Here is a 24851-nt window from a genome sequence, read left to right as displayed (position 1 = left end):
AATTCCCTTCCAGGTGCAGCTCGACAACCCTACTTTTCAGCAGGATAATGCCCGGCTTTTCACAACAGGGATATTTATGGCCTTGTGACGGGATCTTCTTTAGGAAAACATCCAACGTCTGTATGACTCCATACCCGAACGTATCGTCGCCTTAAGTGTATCCTGATTCTGCAAGTATTTGTTACTCTGCAATGAATGCGTGGTGAGGTACAATATCTTAATGTTTTTTTATACTACCTTGTCCTGTGCCTGTACATACTTACGTACCTTTGCGGTAGTTCCATCATCGTGCGCGTTGTTGTTTGAATGCATTTTAATTCCTTTCCAAACAACTTTTTGCTTGCCCATCTTATATGAAATACATAGGAGTAAGATAGGAGAAATATAAATAACGAAATGAATTATTAACACTGATGAACTGAACAATCCTTTAATTACTTGGTGTTGGTGATATTTTACTTGGTGTTGGTGATTTTGTGAAAGAACATGGTACATCTCGATGTGCTTCCTCCCAAAATTCCATGCGGTCCTTTTCCAAAATTCCTCCTTTACTCAATTCGGTGTCAATCTTCAGATGGAAGGGGCAGGAAAGAGTGTATGGATCCCAAATCACGTGGATATCCTTGTCTGTACTTGGAGTAGGATTTCTACAACAATAAGGAGAAACACAAAATAATTTTGTTTACATAAATAAGAAAATAAACATGTAGCATATTATACATGGTAATGCAATAATTTCTAAATAGTGTAAAACAGTTTATAACAAGTAGTTAGTTCAATTCCATGATTTAAGACTGAGTCCCAAGAGAGAATGGTGATGCAGTATTTATCCTCTGAGTCTTCGACTCTTGGTCTTTGCTGGGGAATTAATTTAACTCAAATATTTGAGCTGACGAACTAGCAGAAATGCTGATGTACAAATTCTAGATATTTAGAGTTATGTTCTCTTGTGAATAAGGTGACAAAACGACCGTCCTTTAACAATTTTCTTTATCAAAGATCGCTATCTGACAGCAATTGATCGGTTATTTCAGAAATGGGGTTTGTAATATTTTTGGCTCAGACCCATATTCTTCTTCTCTTTCTTATTCATCTGCTGCTGTTCTTATGGCCTCATTGGACCAATTCGGTCAATCATTTTCTTGTCATCTTTGACCCACATCTGTTTACGAGGGCGAATCAAAAAGTAAGTTACACCAACAAGTTATGGCCATTTATGAAACCACCTACACAGAGGCAACACGGCTATGCCAACATACAATGTAAGTTCACTTTTCCACATAGTCTCCGAGAGATTGTCAACGAAATTTTCGATTTCGGATGCGTAGAAACCACCTCCAGCGCTTTGTAACCACCTAGAGACAGCTGCATTCACCTCCTCATCGTTTCGGAAACGTCATCCACTGAGATCCTTTTTCATTTTACCGAACACATGATAATCGCATGGCGCTGAATCTGGACTGTATGGAGGATTTTGCCATACCACCCACTCGACTCGCTGCAGCAGTTCGGACGTTTGGCGGGCCGTGTGAAGTGTTGCGTTATCGTGCAACAAAATCATAGCAGCGCTCAATTTTCCTCGTCGCTTTTCTTTAATTGCTTTACGCAACCGGTTCAACGTTCGACAGTACGAAACCGTGTTGACTGTCGTGCCTTTTGGCATAAATTCCACGTGCACCACACCCTACATGTCAAAGAACATTGTCGCCATTACCTTTCCTGCTGATGGTTTGACCTTAGCCTTCTTTCGTAGTGGTGAGAGTGCACATAAGTCTCTGGTAAGACCCCAACTAGAGTATGGTTCCAGTGTATGGGACCCTCACCAGGATTACCTGATTCAAGAACTGGAAAAAATCCAAAGAAAAGCAGCTCGATTTGTTCTGGGTGATTTCCGACAAAAGAGTAGCGTTACAAAAATGTTGCAATGTTTGGGTTGGAAAGAATTGAGAGAAAGAAGAAGAGCTGCTCGACTAAGTGGTATGTTCCGAGCTGTCAGCGCAGAGATGGCGTGGAATGACATTAGTAGACGAATAAGTTTGAATGGCGTTTATAAAAGTAGGAAAGATCACAATATGAAGATAAAGTTGGAATTCAAGAGGACAAACTGGGGCAAATATTCATTTATAGGAAGGGGAGTTAGGGATTGGAATAACTTACCAAGGGAGATGTTCAATAAATTCCCAATTTCTTTGAAATCATTTAGGAAAAGGCTAGGAAAGCAACAGATAGGGAATCTGCCACCTGGGCGACTGCCCTAAATGCAGATCAGTATTGATTGATTGATTGTGATGTGGTGTGCACCCATTCTTTCGATGTTCTCTTTGTTTCGGAGGTGAAGCGGTGGACCCACGTTTCATCCCCTGTGATGATTCGCTTCAGAAACTCGTTGCCCTCCACGGAATACCGTTGTAAAAATGCCAGTGACGATGGAAACGCCCCATGTGAATGTCTGTGAGCAGACGTGGGAGCCATCTTTGACACAGTTTACGAAATCCAGGGTGCTGGTGAACACTGGAGAACACACTGCCAAACGAAATGTTCAGTATGCTGGCATTTTCCTGCAACATTATGCACCCATTCTCTTTAATGATCCCATCCACACGGTCAACATTTGTAACGGTACTGGACGTTGCGGGCCTGCCGTCGCGGTATTCGTCCGTGAGATCCGTGCGCTCGGTGTCAAATTGCTTACACCACTTTACAATACCTGGGCGAGAAATTTCACGCTCACAACATACAGCAGTGATTTCACGATGGATACCCGTGCAATTGAGCCGTTTAGCCCATAGAAATCTGATCGTTGCACTCACCTCCAATTTGGAATGAACATCCAGTTGACGCGCCAGTGAACCTAGCCCGCTCTGCACACTCGTCACGACAGGATACCACACCAATCTTCCTTTCGGACGTGTCAGTAGTCACTGTAACTTACTCCGTATTGGCCACAGTCACGACACACAGCGTGCTCTCGCGGCGACCTAGTGTAACTTACTTTTTGATTCGCCCTCGTATATATGTAATAACTTGTCCTGACTGACTGACTGACTGACTGACTGACTGACTGACTGACTCATCACCGGCGAGCCAAAACTACTGGACATAAAGAAATTAAATTTTGAGGATTCATTTATATTACAGTGTAAGTACTCACTAGGGAAGGATTTTTAAATATTCCCCTAGTAAGGGGGTAAAAAAGGGGGTGAATTTTTAAAATGAGTATATCTATATCTCAAAAACCTAACATTAAAGACGTGAACATTGGTATCCTGAATCTCCTTTGAAAAGAAAGAAACACGTATTTTTTGTTTTCGGAAATTCCATTCAAGGGGGTTGTAAAGAGGTGAAAAAGGGGTTGAATACCTTTTATGCGGATACTTATATCTCCAAAACTGAAGATGTTACAGACTTGAACATTGGTATTTGTATTCTCTTTTAAAAGAAACACGTATTTTTTGTTTACGGGAGATCCATTTAAGGGGGCGGGGTGAACAGGAGTGACAAAGGGGGTGAATTTTTAAAATAAGCATATATACAGTATATCTCCAAAACGTAACATGTTACAGACCTGAAAACTGGTATTTTTGATCTTTCGAAAATGAATAAACACGTATTTTTTGTTTTCTGAATAAACACTCAAGGGAAGTGAAATAGAATGAAAAGGGGATTAATTATTTTTATCGGATACTGATATTTCAAAAACTGAAGATGTCACAGACGTGAAAATTGATATTAGGAATCTTCTTTAAAAATAAAGAAACATCTATCTTTTCCTTTTCGGAAAATCCACTTGAGGGTTTTTAAAAAAGGACTGAAAAGGGAGGTAGAATAATTGTTATGAGGGTACTTATATCGAAAAACCAGAAGATTTGTAACCTTCCTTAAAATAAAGAAACACGTATTTTTTATTTTCGGAAATTCCACTTAAGGAAAGAGGTAGGGGAGGGCGGATGAAAAGAAGTGAAGAGAGAGTTGAATTATTTTTATGAGGAAATTTATATCTCAAGAACTGAAGATGTTACAGACGTGGAAATTGCTGCTTGGAATCTCCTTTAAAAATAAAGAAACACGTAGTCCTGAGTGATTGTACATAAACGCCCAGGCAAAACTACTCTTCATAAACAAACGAAATTTTGGGGATACATCGCTTTTACAACATAGGGACTACTAAGGAACGTGGATAAAACGCTGAAAACCGAAATATTCCTTACCCTGAAACCGTTTTCCGAACGAATTTCAAGTACCACTCAATGAAACTCGTATCCTCATCCCGAGGTGACGCAGCTCTTTTCAGGCACACCCTCATTGGAGGTGAGCTGCATGTACCATTTCAACTACATACCAGCCCTCCTGCCATTCTTAAATTTCTGGTAGTACCGGGGATCGAACCCAGGCCCACAAGGACGGCAGCTAATCACACTAACCGTTACGCGACCGAGGCGGACATATCACTCAATAATTGCTTCTTTATGAACTAGATGTTAAATGACACAAGTTTAGAAACAAGTGGAAGTATATCCGAAAACAAAAACATTCATTATTCTGAAATCGTTTGACATACGAGGTTGAAATTTCACATGACGGTTGTTCCTTTATGTCTTAAATTTTTAATAAAACGTGGTCTTAAAATAATACATCCTTAAGGGGTTTGAGATGGGGGTGGGGCTGATGACATAAATATTCAGGTCTCTCAAACCGTTTGACATACGTGCTTGAATTTTCACATGATGGTCGTCTTATATGTCTCAGATATTAAATAATACTGTAAGTGGTCTTTTAATAATACACCCCTAAGGTGTTTTGACCGGGAGGGTAAGGCCTGAAATCATCATTATTCATATCTCTGAAACTGTTTGACTAACTAGGTTGAAATTCCACAGGATGGCTGCTAATATACGTAATAGATTTTAAATAAAAGTGGTCTTAAAACAATACGCCTGCCAAACGGTTTTGACTGCGGATGGGTGTGGCGCCCGATGACCAAAATATCATTTCTCTGAAATCGCTTGAGATACGAGGTTGAATTTTCACATGGTGCTTACTCCCTAATGTCTTAGATTTTAAACAATAAGTGGTCTTCAAACAATTAGGAGTTTTGACTAGGGGGGGGGGGGGTGATGTCTGATGCCAAATACAGGTAGACCTCGTTATACGCGAGTTAAACGCGATAGTTACGTTCCGCGGAATTGCCGCGCATAGCGAATTCGCGTAAATCGAGATTCATTTTATATGCAAAATACAGGATTAGGTTTCCGTTTACTCACATATTAAGTTTAATATATATATTGCACCCATAAGCGAATTTGCCTAATTTAATTCATAATTAAAATTGAATATTACACATATGAGATACCACAGTGAGGCTGTGAAACTAGCAGTCACAAAGGAACTTTCTGGCGCCAGCCTGACGGCGAGAGAATCCACGAAACTCTTCTCTAGACACGACCAGATTGTAAACCACCCATCCAATAAATTTTATGACACCGCCGGGGAGTGGGCACTTGCTGTTCGTTCTCATGAGAAAAGCACGCGGTGAAGCCTGACCTATTTAGCTAGGACAATAGAGGACCAACGACAGTAACCGCCAATTCGTGGGAGGAAGCGGATGCACCACGTTTTGAAAGAGCGCGAAAGTCTCAACCAATCAGAATTTTCTAAATTTGAATGAGCTGTCATACCGGGAGATCTATAATCAGTATCTCGCGATCTGAAGCCCGATGTGGTAGTGAAAAACAGTGTCCTAACTTCTTTATAATATTTGGCGAATCGTCAGTGCCAATCTGTGATTAATCAGTGCCTAATTAATAAAATTCAACTTCGAACGGAGGAGTAATAGAACCCAGAATAAGGAGCCATCATGGCTGAACGAGGCCATCCACCGGAAGAAAATAACACCAGTGACGCGCATCATCGTGTGGATTATTCTATGATCATTTCCCGCGGCGCAATATCACATGTGAGTCGGACAGAATTTAGGAAGTTTTGAGTATAAATTTTGAAAACCATAACCTACGGATGTACGAGAAAGCGCTCCCAAGGACTAGATTATTACGCCACATCCCTTCCACGGAACTATTTTCCTGGTGGTGGGAGAAATTTTTATAAAACCCAGCGACCACAGGGTCGTACTCTCAGTTACTCAATTACTCTCAGTTACTCAATTACTCTCAGTTACTCAGTTACTCTCAGTTATTCTCAGTCGTTCTCAGTGTTTTGAGTCTTACTCAGTTATTCCCAGTTCTAGAATTCTCAGTGTGAATCAACTCTCAGTGTCTTCGAAGTTCTCAGTTCACAGTTGTTTTGAATGCTCTCAGTTATTGTCTTGAGTACTTTAGTGTTATTTCAGTATTCTTAGTGAATTTACGTTTTGACAGAGTGACAGAGTGTGTCAGCAAAATGCATTTAGTCAGCTTTATTTTGGCTGGTACCAAAGCGATTAGACACTTGTAGGCATTTTTAGGAAGCCTTGTATTATTTACTTGGGAGAATATGCATTTCAGAAAATGAACACTTTCACAGACTTTTGCTGTAAATGCAGGGAGTGTAGGCAAGAATTACACTTTCAACTTGAATGAACTCACATTACTAGTCGAGGGAAACAAATTCATGTTCCAGCAGATTTACATAAAAATATTTCTAACCAGTGGGGAGTGTTACATGTGAGATCAGTATATAATTTCCTCCACAACATAAACGGTATTTAGCTTGATTCTACCATTCTACAAACTGTTTGGCAAGCGAGATGTTTATGGGCGGAAACTAGTAAGACAAACGGGAAGGTGATTGACTTTATTCAATGGAGGCCGCAACAGCAGACCTTGAGGGAACAGTTATGCCCCAGCAGGGTTAACGTACTGTAAGCTGTAATGTAAACAGAGCTGAGGGATCGTCGGAAGGCCAGCAGGTGTTTGCAGGTAAAGAGCGAGGCGACCTTCATCTACACAACAGGCAGGAGGCTGCAGTGGCATCTTCTAAACTTTCACTGGAGTGAGAGAAATGCGAGTGTTTTTATGCTAATATAATCGTGTGGCACGGCATGGCAAGAATGTGTCAAATTTGCGTGTGTAATAAAAATCTGGAATACCACATCACCTTGAAGATGGAATTCTAATTTCCACCATGACCGGGACCGGTGGGTGAACTGACCTGCTTCCACCATACAGGTATGAGCATCATAAAATCATGTAAATAATATGTAGGACCGTGGCAAAATCGATGATCAGTGTAGTTTAGAGTACTAGGTAAGGTTGTAAATAATTCACAGTAAATATAATAATAATAACAATAATAATAATAATAACAGTAATAATAATAATAATAATAATAATAATAATAATGTTTATGTTGCATTTTCAGATAGGCTTATTTTGTGCACTTTGTTTAAGTAGATGTTTGTTTGCGTGTATTCATGGTTGATTTCTGTAGTATATCATTTTGACAGTTAGGCAGCTTTTGATTTTTGATCTACGAGTGTAATGTCAGTTTATTATTATTATTTCATCATGATTTTAGATCGTTGGTTTTTGAGTTATATTTTCTTTTGTTGGAGTTTTGATGTTATGGACACTACCGCGATGTTTTCAAGGTTTATTTTTACTATTTTGCGCATTTCAGTTTGTTTTATGTTGCGGAATCATCCTTCAGATGACCGGTTTTGTTGGTATTTATCCCGCGGATTTTTGCGACGATTTCGGTTAGACGCGAGTATATTTTATTTCTGTAGTTGCGGTTGCGCACGTTTCAACATTTTGTGTTTTGAGAGGCAATCTCGTCACTTCCTTTTATAGTAACAATGAGCGCCATTGATGAGTCAGCTCTGTGATTTTTGTGATGTGTTAACAGTGAATGATCGAGAGATCGAGCTAGATGATTAATATCCCTGATGATCTACGTTGATGATGGAAATATGATATTTGAACCATGTCTTGAATTTACATGAGAAGTCGTAATGTGCACGACAGATATTTTTGCCCGCCGGGTACGAGCGAGGCTGTATTGTGGGAATAATGAATTATAATGACGTCGCGAATTAATGAGGAAATAGAAGTGTGAAATGAAGAATTTAACCACGTGCGTTAAATGTGTTACGACATGGGTATGATACTACAGGCAGGAGCCTGTATTTGTTAAATAGTTCCAGGGAGAATAGATGCTCGACAAATAATGCTAGCCAGTGTACAATGTGGACAGAGCGACGAGTCAATGTGTTTTGAATATTTATGTAGAGTCACGGGTAACGTGAAAGAACAGTAAATTTTTCCATCAAGGTTAGATAATATTATGTCCAGACATTTGTCGTCTGAAATTTGAGATTGCCGTCAAATTCGCAATATTTTGCTACTCGCAGCGGGGTATGTTTTCTGGTAACTCCGAGTTTGTTTGCGCATTTTTCTATCCTTGTTAATTTCCAGTAGGCCGCGATGGTGGGATCCAGTTTGTTATTGTTTTCTTTCTGAGTGCACCTTTGACCGTTATTTGTAGGACGCAAGCGCATGTGAATTATTTATATTTGATTTGTTGTAAATAGATAAGTGTAGCTAGGCTAGTTTTGTTTTATTTCCTGTATGTTTTGATCGGAGCAGTGGTTTCTCCGTTAAATTAATGTAATGATGTAAATAAGAGGTTAGATGTTAGGTTTAGTGGGTCATCGATTATGTCACAGTCGAAATAGTAGTGGTATGCTCATACCAGGCATCCAAGTAATTACCAAACTTTCTATTTAAAATCCACTACAATTTTTTATTTGGAATGAAGCGATCTTTAAATAAACCAATTGTATAAAACTGCCGCAATAAGTGGTAAAGAAGATGGTACCTGCCTCCATCTAGTGGTGATACCACAAATATGAATTTGTAATGAAAAGCAGTTAGCGGCAAAGTCAATAGAAATTTTAATGTACAAAGATCGCTGTCATTCGATAATGTTAACATCAGGCACTTGGCCTAAATTTTGTTTTATTTTAAGAGTCCAGTCTATCACAGGCAAGCAAGTGAAGTCTGACATGTAGATGAGTGGTTGGATACACTCAGAGTGATGTTACGATAATCGATTTGTTTAATCATGAGAGGTTGTATAAGACAACGGTTATGTAGGAAATGAAAGTGATGTTCATGGTTGTTTTGTTCTTTTTCTAAGAATTATTTCCTTAAGTGATACACTTGCTGAGTGCAGTCCAAGATTATTTAAATTTGGGTATTTTTCCCAAATGAGCAACATGTGTTAAACATTTAATAACTCTGATAAGTCAGTGGATTGATCGACGTAACAGAATTTAATTTACTTTATTGTGAGTCAACTATTTTAATTTCATTAATTTATATTTGAGAGTTTGTTTCTCTATTATTTATTTCTATATTTCAAGTAGGTGGTTTTTCTGACCAGAGTTTTTATACAGAGTCATTTTTATTCAACTTGTAGACAATGTCAAGATAGTCTGGCATATTTTAATTTAGGTGCTTGACCTTCAGTCAGTTTATTTAGGCAGTTTTATGTTTGTTTTGGAAGGCAGACCTTCAATTTTTAATATTTTATTTAGTCACTTTTATTTTCATTTGTTTACATTTTTCACTAGTTCAATCTACGTCCATTTTAGCATTTTGCATTTTATTTGAATAAATTAGTATTTTATTTAAATTTTAATTCAGTCTTGGGTACCGTCATTTTAGTTAGTTTACCCCTTCTTTTCATCTCCCTCACTCCTCTATCAGCGGGTGGCCTCTCCGGGGATATCGAACGGGCACGACTGAGAAAGAAGAGTCTACATGCAGCGGTGAGTATGATTTATATGTCATTTATTACAGGAGCAGCCGGCGCAAAGAAGAAAGAAGAGATCACCGCAGTTGGTGCCTTAAAAGGGCACAGGGGCCGGAGTGAGGAGTGAAAAGCGTGTCGCCCATCTTTAGGGGCTAGATTTGCTTATCCCCGGGACTTTGCACTTTACATTTTATTTATTTTGTACCCAGACTAACAGCCATGAACATAGATTTACTGAGTGTTGATAAATATGAATGCTGTGATAGTACTGTTTGACAAGTAGTGGTATTAATTATAAATGATATGTTTTGTATAATTTTATCCAAATTTTAGGATAAAATTGTTTTATATTGGTGATTACTGTGTCTTGCATGTGTTGGAGGTAGTGTTGGGGAACCTGATGGTCTCAGTCGTATTCTCTCAGCATATAGAATGTCGATTAGCCAGGAGCAGTGGGACAGGTTGATTAAAACCATTAACGATTTAAGTGTAACAACTAGTGAGTTGAAATTAAGTCAGGCCGAACTATCGAATAAGATCGAAAGTAGCCAAACAGAATTAGCTGACGATTTGAAATCCAGTCAGGCCGAACTTGTGAACAAGGTAGAAAGTAGCCAAGCCGAATTAGCTAATGAGTTAAAAAACACACAAGGCGAATTAAAATCCAGCCAGGTAGAACTTGTAAATAAGATTGAGAGTAGCCAAGCCGAACTTGCGAATAAAGTAGAGGCAGTACACGGGCAGGTCTTGGAAGAATTTAAACAGTATGAGATAAAGCTCGAGGAGAAATTCATGAAAAGCCAGGTCGAATTGAAAAAAGAGTTACGGGAAAACCAGGATAAACTCATGCAGGCGTGTAATGCAAACAGGCAGGAGACGATGGAAGAAATAAGGAAGTTAGCCGATGCACAAGCACAAATACAAGAGCAGTTAGACAGCCACAGCGCGACTGTTGAGGAAAGTATGAAGGAAACCAGGGAAATGGTGCAAGATCAAGGCACGGATTTAGCTCGAGGTATCATACTCTTGGAAGAGCGTATAGATAAAATTGAGGATGAGACTAGAAAAGAGATGAATAAAGCATGCGTACAGATTGGAGAGACCCAGGAGAAAACGAGCCACGAAATCATGACCTTAAAGTCGGAGACCCAGGATATTACAAAGAGGTTAACCGAACTGACAGAAAAGATAGCAGAAACTGAGGGTGCGATTACACTCAGCGAGCAGTCAGTAAGACAGGAAGTTAGCGAGGTCATAGAGGGAAAAATCCAGGCAATTAAGACCCAGGGCGAAAACTTGTCGACCTTGGTCAAGATGTTAGTCGACAAACAAGCCGAGTCCCAGATAGCCAGAGAAATTAGGATACAGCCGCAGCACGAGCCGACACAGAGCGAGCCAATAATCCAAATATTTAACATGGAGAGGACAATGCCCGAAAGTACGCAAAAAACTGAAGCTTCCACGCAAATCATAAACATCGTGCGTACGAGTGACGACCAACCGAAGAAATTCAGTGGAACGTCACAAATAACACCAAAAGTCTATCTTAGGGAATTGAAACAATATTTCCAAGACATTAAAGCCCCTGAAGAAAAGAAACTACGCATAGTAGAAAAATATCTCGAAGGACAGGCAAAGACCTGGTACTACGGTTTCGTAGATACTTTTAAGACGTTCGCAGATTTCGAGAAGGCTTTCCTCGAAAGGTACTGGTCCTTATCCACACAACAAGCACTCAGAATGGACTTGTACACTCGCAAGTACATGTCGACGCAGCCCACACGATACTTAGACTTCTTCCTAACACAGCTCGTCAAACTTAGGCAATTAGATTCTCCAGTGTCAGACGCAGAGATCGTTCAGACGATAATCAAACAATTTCCGTCGGACGTGCAGAGAATGCTCATTACAGCGAGGGTCGAAGATCCAGCCCAAGTTGAGGCTATATTAAGGGAGCTAGACGCTACATCCACTAATAATGTACCGCAGAGAGTGACCAGGCAAACGCAGGAACATAGGGCTTACCTAGCTAATGCCGCCAGCGAAAATGCACGAGGCAGTGTGCAGGTAAACGGCCCGAATTCAGGTGCTGTACCGCGGCGAGATACGAACACGAGACGCCAGGAGGAAGAAATCCAACGTCCGTGGTTTAGAAAACATAACTACCCAGACAGGCGACCGCGCTACCAGGACAGGCAGCCATACCAGAGGAGGTACCTCTCACGTGACAGAAGGCGATGGGAAAATGCAGGAAGAGATAGGCCTTACTATCGCGATCCTGAAAGGAGATGGAATGAGAGAAGGAATTATCAGCGAGATAGGAACTCGGACCCAAGGTATCAAGAGGGGCGACGATACATCAATGACCTGAGTAACAAACAGCAGCGCGATCCATGGAAGCAGGCGATCGAATCCCAAGACATGAACCCGGATATCACGGGGGCCGAAAGCCTTGAGTTCCAGCAAACAAGAAGGAGAGGAAGCGAGGACCGCAGACCGCTCAATCCGAATGCACCGACGTACGAGGGGACCGGTGCTAGGAAAAAAAAACTTCAATTTCGAATTAGTAGCTCCATTAGACACTGACTCAGCCACAAATTTTACCATTGAGAATGAAGAGTGGGAAGTAGCGAAGGTAGATTCATGGATAGCGCAGCCTGAGGACTTATTAAGTGATGAATTCAAGCAGGAGAGCCCACAAATTTTACCTCTACCTGTGATTAAAGTCAAAATTAATGAAACAAGCATTTTAGGACTTTTAGATACTGGTGCGAGTATCAGCATTATTTCGAGGAATCTGTTTAATGATTTGAAAGAGAGAATGAGCCTACCTGAGATTCCGGTCTCAACAGTAAAAATAAAAGGGATCGTGCCAGACAGGGTGACTACCTGTAAGTCCCAGACATACCTGGAGATGACAATAGGGAGCTCAACCTACAGTCATACATTTATCATAATGGCCAGAATTAATTACAACGTAATTCTTGGAGCTGATTTTCTAAGGGATACACATGCCGTCATTGACCTTGCAGGGGGCGTGGTGAGATTCCGAAGGAATGGAGGTCACGACAAGGTGGCAATAAATCCGGAAACTGACGAGGACGAAGCAGATGACAGTACTGACGGAGACTTCCACGATATCTTAGGAGCCGAGCATGGGGATGAACAGTTAAATATTTTGGACCATGAGGGGATTTTTACCGACATTTTTATGGTTGATACTGCAGAAGATATTGAAAATTTAATCAATGACAAGGTTGCAGAGTTTAAAGGAACGAAAGAACAGAAAGATCAATTAAGAGCCTTCTTAATTGAACATCAGGCCGTATTCGATTCCAAAGTAGGCCTTATCCCTAATTTTACCTATGTTTTCAATGTTTTGGACTGGGAGCCATACAAACGTAAGCCGTATCCAGTGCCGGAGAAATACCACGAGGAGGTCAAACAAATTATCAAACAAATGGAAGAAAACGGGATCATCTCGAAGCGACCTACTCCGTACGTGAACAGCCTTGTCATAGTAAAGAAAGCCGACAATTCCCTGAGGCTGTGCCTCGATGCTCGTCAATTAAACTCCAAATTAATCCCGGAGAATGATCAAGCCATGCCTATTAAGGACGCAATTCGTCGATTTAGAGACATGGAAGTTTTCACAGGTGTAGACCTGACCAGTTCTTTTCACCATATCCTGCTGCATGATAAGTCGAAGTTACTAACAGGGTTTATGTTTGATCAACAGACCTATGTCTTTGAAAGACTTCCGTTCGGAACACGCAACTCTTCCAGCGCTCTCATACGGGCACTTGACAGGAACCTAACAGACGAAGTCAAAGCAGTTACTACATTGTACATCGATGACATGATAATTGGAACTAAAACCTTTGAAGAAAACCTCCAAAATTTAAGTAAACTGTTTAAAAACCTTATAGAAACTGGATTCAAGGTGAATATCAAGAAATCACACTTCTGTCAGCCGGAAATCCTATTCCTAGGACACGTGATAGACGGCAAGGGAATCCGACCAAATCCGGTAAAGTTAGAAGCGATAAGTAACTTCCCTAGGCCTACCAAGGTGAAACATATCCGACAATTCCTTGGTATGTGTCAATTCTTTCGAGAACACTGTAAAAATTTCACCGAAGTCGTAGCACCACTACAAGACCTGCTATATAAGAATAACAGATGGAAATGGACACAGGAAGCAGAGACAGCGTTCTCAAGTACTAAAGAACTGTTAGCCAGGAGCATACGATTAGCGTATCCTGATTTTAACAGACCATTTATCCTTCAGACAGACGCATCTAAAGTGGGCATAGGTGCAGTCTTATTCCAGGAACAGGACAATGAGTGTATAACCAAGGATTATTTAGGCTTTTATAGTAGAAAATTGAGGTCGCACGAACGGAACTACACAACTACAGAGCTGGAAATGCTAGCCATAGTCCAAGCCCTACAGCACTGGCGGAAAGTTATTTATGGGTTTCCAATCGTCATTAGAACTGACCACAAAGCTTTAACGTTCATGTTAAAATCAGCTGTTTCATCTGACAGAATTACTAGATGGTCACTGTTCGTGCAGCAATTTAATTTCACCATTGAACACTGTACCGGCAAGGCAAATATTCTAGCAGACGCCTTGAGCAGGAACCCAAATAAACGTGAAGAGCAGGTAAATTATGTGGACTTAACCCAGGAAGACCGAAATGTACTACTCCGACTGAGCCAGTTACCAACTTTTCAACAGGCTGATCCAATCTTACAGCCGATTATCCAGTATTTCCAAGGAGCAATTCAACAAGGAGACCCTCGTTATGACGAAATTCACAAGGCCGCACAAGAATACAGATTGTTAAATAATCAATTGTTAAAATATGCAGATAAGGATCATACTAAATTAAAGATTGTTGTCCCGAAAGAATTACAAGAAGAGCTAATATGGCATGTACACCGTGTTATTGGGCATGGAGGTATTGATAAGACTGTCGCCACAATTCAGGAAACTTTCGCCTGGAAAGACCTAAGGAAAACTGTCAGGGATGCAATAGTTACATGCGACACTTGCCAGCGTGTCAAGGCGAACTCCTACCTTTTAAAACAGAAACCAATTCCCATTCTACCGTCAAAGCCCCGTGAGTTATTCGCGATGGACATTTATGGAAAAATCCCGAAATCGAGGAGAGGCAATCAGTTCATATTAGTCACCATGGATGTATTTTCCAAATTTACAAACCTTTCTCCAATGCAAAAGGCCAATACTAGGTCAGTTTTAAGATGCATTAACAGGGAAATAATTCCGGCCATGGGAAAACCGGAGAAATTATTGACAGATCACGGAACGCAGTTCACCTCCGCTGAGTTCAAAACTGGTTTAAGGCAATTAGGAATACAGCATGTTCTGAGTTCAACACGTCACCCAGAGTCGAACCCGGCAGAAAGAGTAATGAAAGTCATCGCAAAATTCAGCAGAATTTATATCCCAGAACAACATTGGCGATGGGTCGATATTCTCCCATTGATCACTGACTGCATAAATAATACTGTCCATGAAGCAACAGCGAAAATCCCAGCCACAGTGCATAATGGCTTACAACCGGCCAGGACGTGGAGTCCAGTCGTCAATTGTCCGCCTGAACCCCAATTATCTCCGGAACTATGTATACAACAGGTACGAGAGCGCTTAAGAGAGCAAGCTGACCGCAGGCTGAGGAGAGTTCGTAGAAAAAAATTCCACAAGCCATTACGGGAAGGTGAAATGGTATTGATCCGTAGACCAGCCATCTCCGATCCTGAAAGGAAGTATTACGCAAAATTCGCACCATTGTACATCGGTCCTTACCGCATTGTCCAGAATATGCAAAACAATGCGTATAAAATTAGAAGTTTAGATGGGGAAAACGAAATGATTATGAATGCAGCAAATCTTCGAACATATAAAATAGCACCAGGCGCAGCTCAAGTAAATCTCGTGGTAAAGCCAAGGAGCTCAAACGCAGGAGAAGACGCGTGTACCGGAGCAGAAGAAGAAGATGATGATGATGACCCGTGTACCGAAGCAGAAGAAGAAGATGATGATGATGACCCGTGTACCGAAGCAGAAGAAGAAGATGACCAGGAAACCCTATCAACGCACCCAGGAGACGACAGTCATTTCGAGATTGACACAGGTCAACAGACAGAAGAGAATTGTCCGGAATGCGAACAGAACTCAGCCGAGATACTAGCAGTCATGAAACAGATTGCAGATGACCTCGAGAAAGAGAACAAACTTTTAGAGAGAGAAATCAGAGAAAAACTCAGACATGAGCAGAGGTATACTTCATAGTCAGAAGTATACATTCGCTTATGGCTGCAAGTATGTCTAGAATATCATTGGTTGAATTGAGAAATCTTCCACTATCGCGTAAGATTTCTAACGGCGTAAGGGGGCATTGCACCCATAAGCGAATTTGCCTAATTTAATTCATAATTAAAATTGAATATTACACATATGAGATACCACAGTGAGGCTGTGAAACTAGCAGTCACAAAGGAACTTTCTGGCGCCAGCCTGACGGCGAGAGAATCCACGAAACTCTTCTCTAGACACGACCAGATTGTAAACCACCCATCCAATAAATTTTATGACACCGCCGGGGAGTGGGCACTTGCTGTTCGTTCTCATGAGAAAAGCACGCGGTGAAGCCTGACCTATTTAGCTAGGACAATAGAGGACCAACGACAGTAACCGCCAATTCGTGGGAGGAAGCGGATGCACCACGTTTTGAAAGAGCGCGAAAGTCTCAACCAATCAGAATTTTCTAAATTTGAATGAGCTGTCATACCGGGAGATCTATAATCAGTATCTCGCGATCTGAAGCCCGATGTGGTAGTGAAAAACAGTGTCCTAACTTCTTTATAATATTTGGCGAATCGTCAGTGCCAATCTGTGATTAATCAGTGCCTAATTAATAAAATTCAACTTCGAACGGAGGAGTAATAGAACCCAGAATAAGGAGCCATCATGGCTGAACGAGGCCATCCACCGGAAGAAAATAACACCAGTGACGCGCATCATCGTGTGGATTATTCTATGATCATTTCCCGCGGCGCAATATCACATGTGAGTCGGACAGAATTTAGGAAGTTTTGAGTATAAATTTTGAAAACCATAACCTACGGATGTACGAGAAAGCGCTCCCAAGGACTAGATTATTACGCCACATCCCTTCCACGGAACTATTTTCCTGGTGGTGGGAGAAATTTTTATAAAACCCAGCGACCACAGGGTCGTACTCTCAGTTACTCAATTACTCTCAGTTACTCAATTACTCTCAGTTACTCAGTTACTCTCAGTTATTCTCAGTCGTTCTCAGTGTTTTGAGTCTTACTCAGTTATTCCCAGTTCTAGAATTCTCAGTGTGAATCAACTCTCAGTGTCTTCGAAGTTCTCAGTTCACAGTTGTTTTGAATGCTCTCAGTTATTGTCTTGAGTACTTTAGTGTTATTTCAGTATTCTTAGTGAATTTACGTTTTGACAGAGTGACAGAGTGTGTCAGCAAAATGCATTTAGTCAGCTTTATTTTGGCTGGTACCAAAGCGATTAGACACTTGTAGGCATTTTTAGGAAGCCTTGTATTATTTACTTGGGAGAATATGCATTTCAGAAAATGAACACTTTCACAGACTTTTGCTGTAAATGCAGGGAGTGTAGGCAAGAATTACACTTTCAACTTGAATGAACTCACATTACTAGTCGAGGGAAACAAATTCATGTTCCAGCAGATTTACATAAAAATATTTCTAACCAGTGGGGAGTGTTACATGTGAGATCAGTATATAATTTCCTCCACAACATAAACGGTATTTAGCTTGATTCTACCATTCTACAAACTGTTTGGCAAGCGAGATGTTTATGGGCGGAAACTAGTAAGACAAACGGGAAGGTGATTGACTTTATTCAATGGAGGCCGCAACAGCAGACCTTGAGGGAACAGTTATGCCCCAGCAGGGTTAACGTACTGTAAGCTGTAATGTAAACAGAGCTGAGGGATCGTCGGAAGGCCAGCAGGTGTTTGCAGGTAAAGAGCGAGGCGACCTTCATCTACACAACAGGCAGGAGGCTGCAGTGGCATCTTCTAAACTTTCACTGGAGTGAGAGAAATGCGAGTGTTTTTATGCTAATATAATCGTGTGGCACGGCATGGCAAGAATGTGTCAAATTTGCGTGTGTAATAAAAATCTGGAATACCACATCACCTTGAAGATGGAATTCTAATTTCCACCATGACCGGGACCGGTGGGTGAACTGACCTGCTTCCACCATACAGGTATGAGCATCATAAAATCATGTAAATAATATGTAGGACCGTGGCAAAATCGATGATCAGTGTAGTTTAGAGTACTAGGTAAGGTTGTAAATAATTCACAGTAAATATAATAATAATAACAATAATAATAATAATAACAGTAATAATAATAATAATAATAATAATAATAATAATAATGTTTATGTTGCATTTTCAGATAGGCTTATTTTGTGCACTTTGTTTAAGTAGATGTTTGTTTGCGTGTATTCATGGTTGATTTCTGTAGTATATCATTTTGACAGTTAGGCAGCTTTTGATTTTTGATCTACGAGTGTAATGTCAGTTTATTATTATTATTTCATCATGATTTTAGATCGTTGGTTTTTGAGTTATATTTTCTTTTGTTGGAGTTTTGATGTTATGGACACTACCGCGATGTTTTCAAGGTTTATTTTCACTATTTTGCGCATTTCAGTTTGTTTTATGTTGCGGAATCATCCTTCAGATGACCGGTTTTGTTGGTATTTATCCCGCGGATTTTTGCGACGATTTCGGTTAGACGCGAGTATATTTTATTTCTGTAGTTGCGGTTGCGCACGTTTCAACATTTTGTGTTTTGAGAGGCAATCTCGTCACTTCCTTTTATAGTAACAATGAGCGCCATTGATGAGTCAGCTCTGTGATTTTTGTGATGTGTTAACAGTGAATGATCGAGAGATCGAGCTAGATGATTAATATCCCTGATGATCTACGTTGATGATGGAAATATGATATTTGAACCATGTCTTGAATTTACATGAGAAGTCGTAATGTGCACGACAGATATTTTTGCCCGCCGGGTACGAGCGAGGCTGTATTGTGGGAATAATGAATTATAATGACGTCGCGAATTAATGAGGAAATAGAAGTGTGAAATGAAGAATTTAACCACGTGCGTTAAATGTGTTACGACATGGGTATGATACTACAGGCAGGAGCCTGTATTTGTTAAATAGTTCCAGGGAGAATAGATGCTCGACAAATAATGCTAGCCAGTGTACAATGTGGACAGAGCGACGAGTCAATGTGTTTTGAATATTTATGTAGAGTCACGGGTAACGTGAAAGAACAGTAAATTTTTCCATCAAGGTTAGATAATATTATGTCCAGACATTTGTCGTCTGAAATTTGAGATTGCCGTCAAATTCGCAATATTTTGCTACTCGCAGCGGGGTATGTTTTCTGGTAACTCCGAGTTTGTTTGCGCATTTTTCTATCCTTGTTAATTTCCAGTAGGCCGCGATGGTGGGATCCAGTTTGTTATTGTTTTCTTTCTGAGTGCACCTTTGACCGTTATTTGTAGGACGCAAGCGCATGTGAATTATTTATATTTGATTTGTTGTAAATAGATAAGTGTAGCTAGGCTAGTTTTGTTTTGATTCCTGTATGTTTTGATCGGAGCAGTGGTTTCTCCGTTAAATTAATGTAATGATGTAAATAAGAGGTTAGATGTTAGGTTTAGTGGGTCATCGATTATGTCACAGTCGAAATAGTAGTGGTATGCTCATACCAGGCATCCAAGTAATTACCAAACTTTCTATTTAAAATCCACTACAATTTTTATTTGGAATGAAGCGATCTTTAAATAAACCAATTGTATAAAACTGCCGCAATAAGTGGTAAAGAAGATGGTACCTGCCTCCATCTAGTGGTGATACCACAAATATGAATTTGTAATGAAAAGCAGTTAGCGGCAAAGTCAATAGAAATTTTAATGTACAAAGATCGCTGTCATTCGATAATGTTAACATCAGGCACTTGGCCTAAATTTTGTTTTATTTTAAGAGTCCAGTCTATCACAGGCAAGCAAGTGAAGTCTGACATGTAGATGAGTGGTTGGATACACTCAGAGTGATGTTACGATAATCGATTTGTTTAATCATGAGAGGTTGTATAAGACAACGGTTATGTAGGAAATGAAAGTGATGTTCATGGTTGTTTTGTTCTTTTTCTAAGAATTATTTCCTTAAGTGATACACTTGCTGAGTGCAGTCCAAGATTATTTAAATTTGGGTATTTTTCCCAAATGAGCAACATGTGTTAAACATTTAATAACTCTGATAAGTCAGTGGATTGATCGACGTAACAGAATTTAATTTACTTTATTGTGAGTCAACTATTTTAATTTCATTAATTTATATTTGAGAGTTTGTTTCTCTATTATTTATTTCTATATTTCAAGTAGGTGGTTTTTCTGACCAGAGTTTTTATACAGAGTCATTTTTATTCAACTTGTAGACAATGTCAAGATAGTCTGGCATATTTTAATTTAGGTGCTTGACCTTCAGTCAGTTTATTTAGGCAGTTTTATGTTTGTTTTGGAAGGCAGACCTTCAATTTTTAATATTTTATTTAGTCACTTTTATTTTCATTTGTTTACATTTTTCACTAGTTCAATCTACGTCCATTTTAGCATTTTGCATTTTATTTGAATAAATTAGTATTTTATTTAAATTTTAATTCAGTCTTGGGTACCGTCATTTTAGTTAGTTTACCCCTTCTTTTCATCTCCCTCACTCCTCTATCAGCGGGTGGCCTCTCCGGGGATATCGAACGGGCACGACTGAGAAAGAAGAGTCTACATGCAGCGGTGAGTATGATTTATATGTCATTTATTACAGGAGCAGCCGGCGCAAAGAAGAAAGAAGAGATCACCGCAGTTGGTGCCTTAAAAGGGCACAATATATATATATATATTTTTAGAAAATATAACCATTATCCTGTCCCTGAAACGCATTTTAATGTAAAATTTATACACTTAAACATTTAACACTGAAATATACAATAAAAAACTAAACTCTGCTTTAGCTTGAATAGCAGCTCCGGAGAGAGGCAAGTGTTGTTGGTTGTGATGCTCAATCCAATCCATTCTTTATATCGCTTCCGAGCGAGATTTAATTACTCTAGTCACACTTAAGTTAGTTGAAGATTGAGCAATTTTTTCGAATTCATTCCGCATTGTCACGAATAGTTCTCACAGTGGATTCAGCGAGTCCCAAAGCATGCTGAATGCCATCAATACGCTCACCTTTCTCATAGCGATCCAAAACTTCTAACTTTGTATCTAACAAATACGACTTTGGTACACGCTTCTTTCTTTCGACAGCCTCAGTTTATTTCCTTTTGCCAGGCGTTTTAAATACGAAACCTGTAAAGTGTAACTTCACAGCTCTTCTGACCAGAACTGACGATTTACGTCTCGACAAACACGATAGAAGACGCGATTCGAGATGCGCTTGCCCCGTTTAACCTTCCCGCGTGACGTAGTGTACGTTACACAGTTCGGGACACATGTCTGCACCCGCCTCAAGGCATTACAGCTTCCACGCAATGTTAACAGATGGCAGCACTGGACTTGAAACCAAAATCGCATATATGCGAAATCGCGGATAACGGATCTGCGTATATCGCGGTTTACCTGTATATTTATTTCTCTGAAACCATTTCACATACAACGTTGAAATATCACATGTTTTTGGCCATGTGCATCTTAGACTTTATATAAGAACTAGTCTTCAAACAAGATATGTCTAAGGGGTTTCGACAGGGATTTGGGGCCTGATGACAGATATATTAATTTCTCTGAAACCGATTGGCATACGAGGTTAAAATTTTACAGGATGATTGCTCCTATAAGTTTTAGATTTTAAATAATAACAGGTCTTATAAATACATCTCTATGGGATTTTAGTTTGGCGGGGGGGGGGGGGGGGGGGGTTGTAAACTTATGACAAAGTTATCCATCTCTCCAACCCGTCGACGTATGAATTTGTAGGTGTCTTAAAACAATACGCCTCGTGGTAGGTGTCACATATGATATCATTCAAAATATTTCACGTACGTTGTATGTAAGGACTGGAACCACGTAGAAGTTGTTGAAGTTCTAAAACTAAGTCTTCACAACAGACAAGGTACTCGACCGAATTTCCTATTTCTCTTCTTTATTGCCAAAGAAATGTATTTGTAAAGCACAGGGGCTGAACTGAAATAATCTTAAACTTAGTACACGACTGGAGGAACATTTTTGAGACTATATAACATTAAATGTACTCTTATACGTATTCTTGCGCACGTTGAATGTCTAATTTTTAAAATCAAATTACTAATCAAATTCCACAATATGACAAGGCTTAAATAATAATGAAGGTTTCATCTCGAAATTTTAAATTCAAATTACTAATCAAATTTCACAAATAAATAATAATGAAGGTTTCATCTCGAATTTTTAAATTGAAATTACTAATCAAATTTCACAAATAAATAATAATGGAGGTTTCATCTCGATTTTTATCAGAGATCGATGCTGCCCTCTCTAAACATACAATTCTGTCTTATATTTTAAATAACAAGTGGTCTTAAGACAATACACCCCTAAGGGGTTTTGTCTGGGAGGGTGAGGAATGTTGGCAGAAATGTGCATTTAAATGAAACCGTTTGAATTATGAAGTTAAAATTTCAAGTGATATTCTAGGTGTTATATAACAGGAGGTTTGAAACAAATTTAACGCCTCAGAAAGTTAAATGAGGGTTAAGATCCGAAAGCAAATACAATATATTGATTACTTCCTCCGAAATGGTTTAACTTACGAAGATAAAAGTCCAAATAGCGGTATATATCCTAGATGTGGCATAGGGAATATTTTTAAACGTTCCACCCCTTAAGCGTTAAATGGGATTTGCTCGGGAAAAAAATTACTCACCCCTCCAAAACCATTTGACGTAAAAAGTTTTAATTTTACAAGAAGGCTCTTCTTTTATGTCCTAGGTGTAAAATATTGTATACTTCAAAATAATTCTCCTCTGAAGGGTTTAGATGGTGGTTGACTCTCAAAAGCATAACATCCATTTTTCCGAAACCGTTTCAGGCACAAACTTAAAATTTTACACAAAGGGTGGTCTTCTACATCTTACGTGTTAATAAATAATTAAAAACATCCACCCCCTAAAAATAATTTATTCCTCCGTTACTGCTTGACGAGAAAATCTACATTTTATGGGTTAGTCACTTTTACGTCCCAGATGTTAAATTAGATAGGGTTTAAAGCATTACAATTCTTCTGAACGGGTTTCAAATGACTGTCAGATCCTAAAATAAATAGTTATTCTCCCAAACCGTTTGACGTACGAACTGGAAGTGTATTTTATAGGCTCAGCCAACAGTGGACTCTGCAAAATGTAAAACTTTGAATAATAACTTTCAGTTTAAAGCCGTAGCGATGCACGGGTATTTTGATAGTTCATATATATAACACATACAGCCATCATTTAGTTCAGAAATAATTAAATTTGAATGTTTCTTCCTCTGATGAGCAGAAATTCAAATTTGGGGAAATACAGGGATTTTATGTTTGGCTAGTTGGCTAGTTGCTTTACGTCGCACCGACACAGATAGGTCTTATATTTTATGTTTGAGTCGGTTGACTGCTGTGATTCACAATCGGCTTTATACAATTTATTAATCGGTGGTTTGATCGAATTAACTTCAGTCTAGCAAACACTACAAACCTTTACCATCTACAAAAACCTACCTCAAAGGCCGAGGACTGACCCATATAAAGAAGATTGGAGAAATTGTGAAGCGCAAGGAGTACATAAAGTGTTATGGACTCTTCTATGGGAAGATATTCAACAGCTTTACTATCAAAGCTGAACTTGACGTGAATCTGATACAAATCTACAAAATCCTTTCCTGAAGGCAGATTAGTTTCTTTTCTTTATTTTTTTGCTAGTGGCTTTACGTCGCACCGATAAAGATAGGTCGTATGGCGACAATGGGATAGGAAAGGCCTAGGAGTTGGAAGGAAGCGGGCCTTAATCAAGGTACAACTCCAGCATTTGCCTGGTGTGAAAATGGAAAACCACGGGAAACCATCTTCAGGGCTGCCGACAGTGGGATTCGAACCCACCATCTCCCGAATGCAAGCTCACAGTCGCGCGCCCCTGACCGCACGGCCAACTCGCCCGGTGGCAGATTAGTAACCACTGCAAAGAAGACTGAAGATCTTGTGAAATTTAAGGAGTGCTGAGGGATTATTAAGTGATCTTTGATCAGATATTTCTGCCCCACTTCCAACGCTGTGCTTGCTTATATTTCTGACAGTATTGAAGAGCTTTAAGATGTTAAGGCGCATGTATAGCCTCACTGTTTTTCTTTAACTATAACTTACTTTAAAATGTCTACCGCTGGGCTGAGTAGTTCAGACGGTTGAGGCGCTGGCCTTCTCACTCCAACTTAGCAGGTTCGATCCTGGCTCAGTCCGGTGGTATTTGGAAGGTGCTCAAATACGTCAGCCTCGTGTCGGTGGATATACTGGCACATAAAAGAACTCCTGCGGGACAAAATTTCAGCACTTCGGTGTCTCCGAAAACCGTCAGAAGTAGTCAGTGGGACGTAAAAACAATAACGTTAGAAAAAAATGTCTACTTCCGTGGCGTAACGCTAAGCATTATTAGATGTTCTCCTCAGAGGCCTGGGTTTGTTTCCCAGTACTGTCAGAAATGTAAGATTGTTAGTTGGCCTGGTATTTGGTTAAAAGTACATTTAATTCACCTCCATTGGTGTGTGCTTGGAAAGAACTCTATCACCTCGGGACGAGACACGAACTTACAGATTAAAAATACTTATCACATGAACTGTATTAAAACAAATAAAATATATTGTTTCATTTGTCCTCGAGTATTTTTTATTAAGACTCTCCCCACCAAAAAGTCTTTGAAATTGTCGTTTATTGCAGAAACTGCATATGCGAATATTTTTTTACAGTATTACTTGAACAT

General features: G+C 39.7%; 1 protein-coding gene across 1 annotated transcript in view; it reads right to left on the bottom strand.

Moving 5' to 3' along the window:
• Window positions 1-411: 411 nt before the first annotated feature.
• LOC136876942 (esterase E4) overlaps window positions 412-24851 on the bottom strand; it is a 215031-nt gene continuing 190591 nt past the window's right edge. The window contains exon 10 of the mRNA XM_067150707.2: window positions 412-647. Coding sequence (XP_067006808.2) covers window positions 431-647 — 217 coding nt within the window. The 3' untranslated portion in view covers window positions 412-430. The remainder of the gene's footprint in view (window positions 648-24851) is intronic.

Source organism: Anabrus simplex, chromosome 7, assembly GCF_040414725.1.
Source record: "Anabrus simplex isolate iqAnaSimp1 chromosome 7, ASM4041472v1, whole genome shotgun sequence".
NCBI classification, from domain to species: domain Eukaryota; kingdom Metazoa; phylum Arthropoda; class Insecta; order Orthoptera; family Tettigoniidae; genus Anabrus; species Anabrus simplex.
Note: the sequence above shows the minus strand (reverse complement) of the source record. Positions and strands in the feature narration are given on the sequence as shown.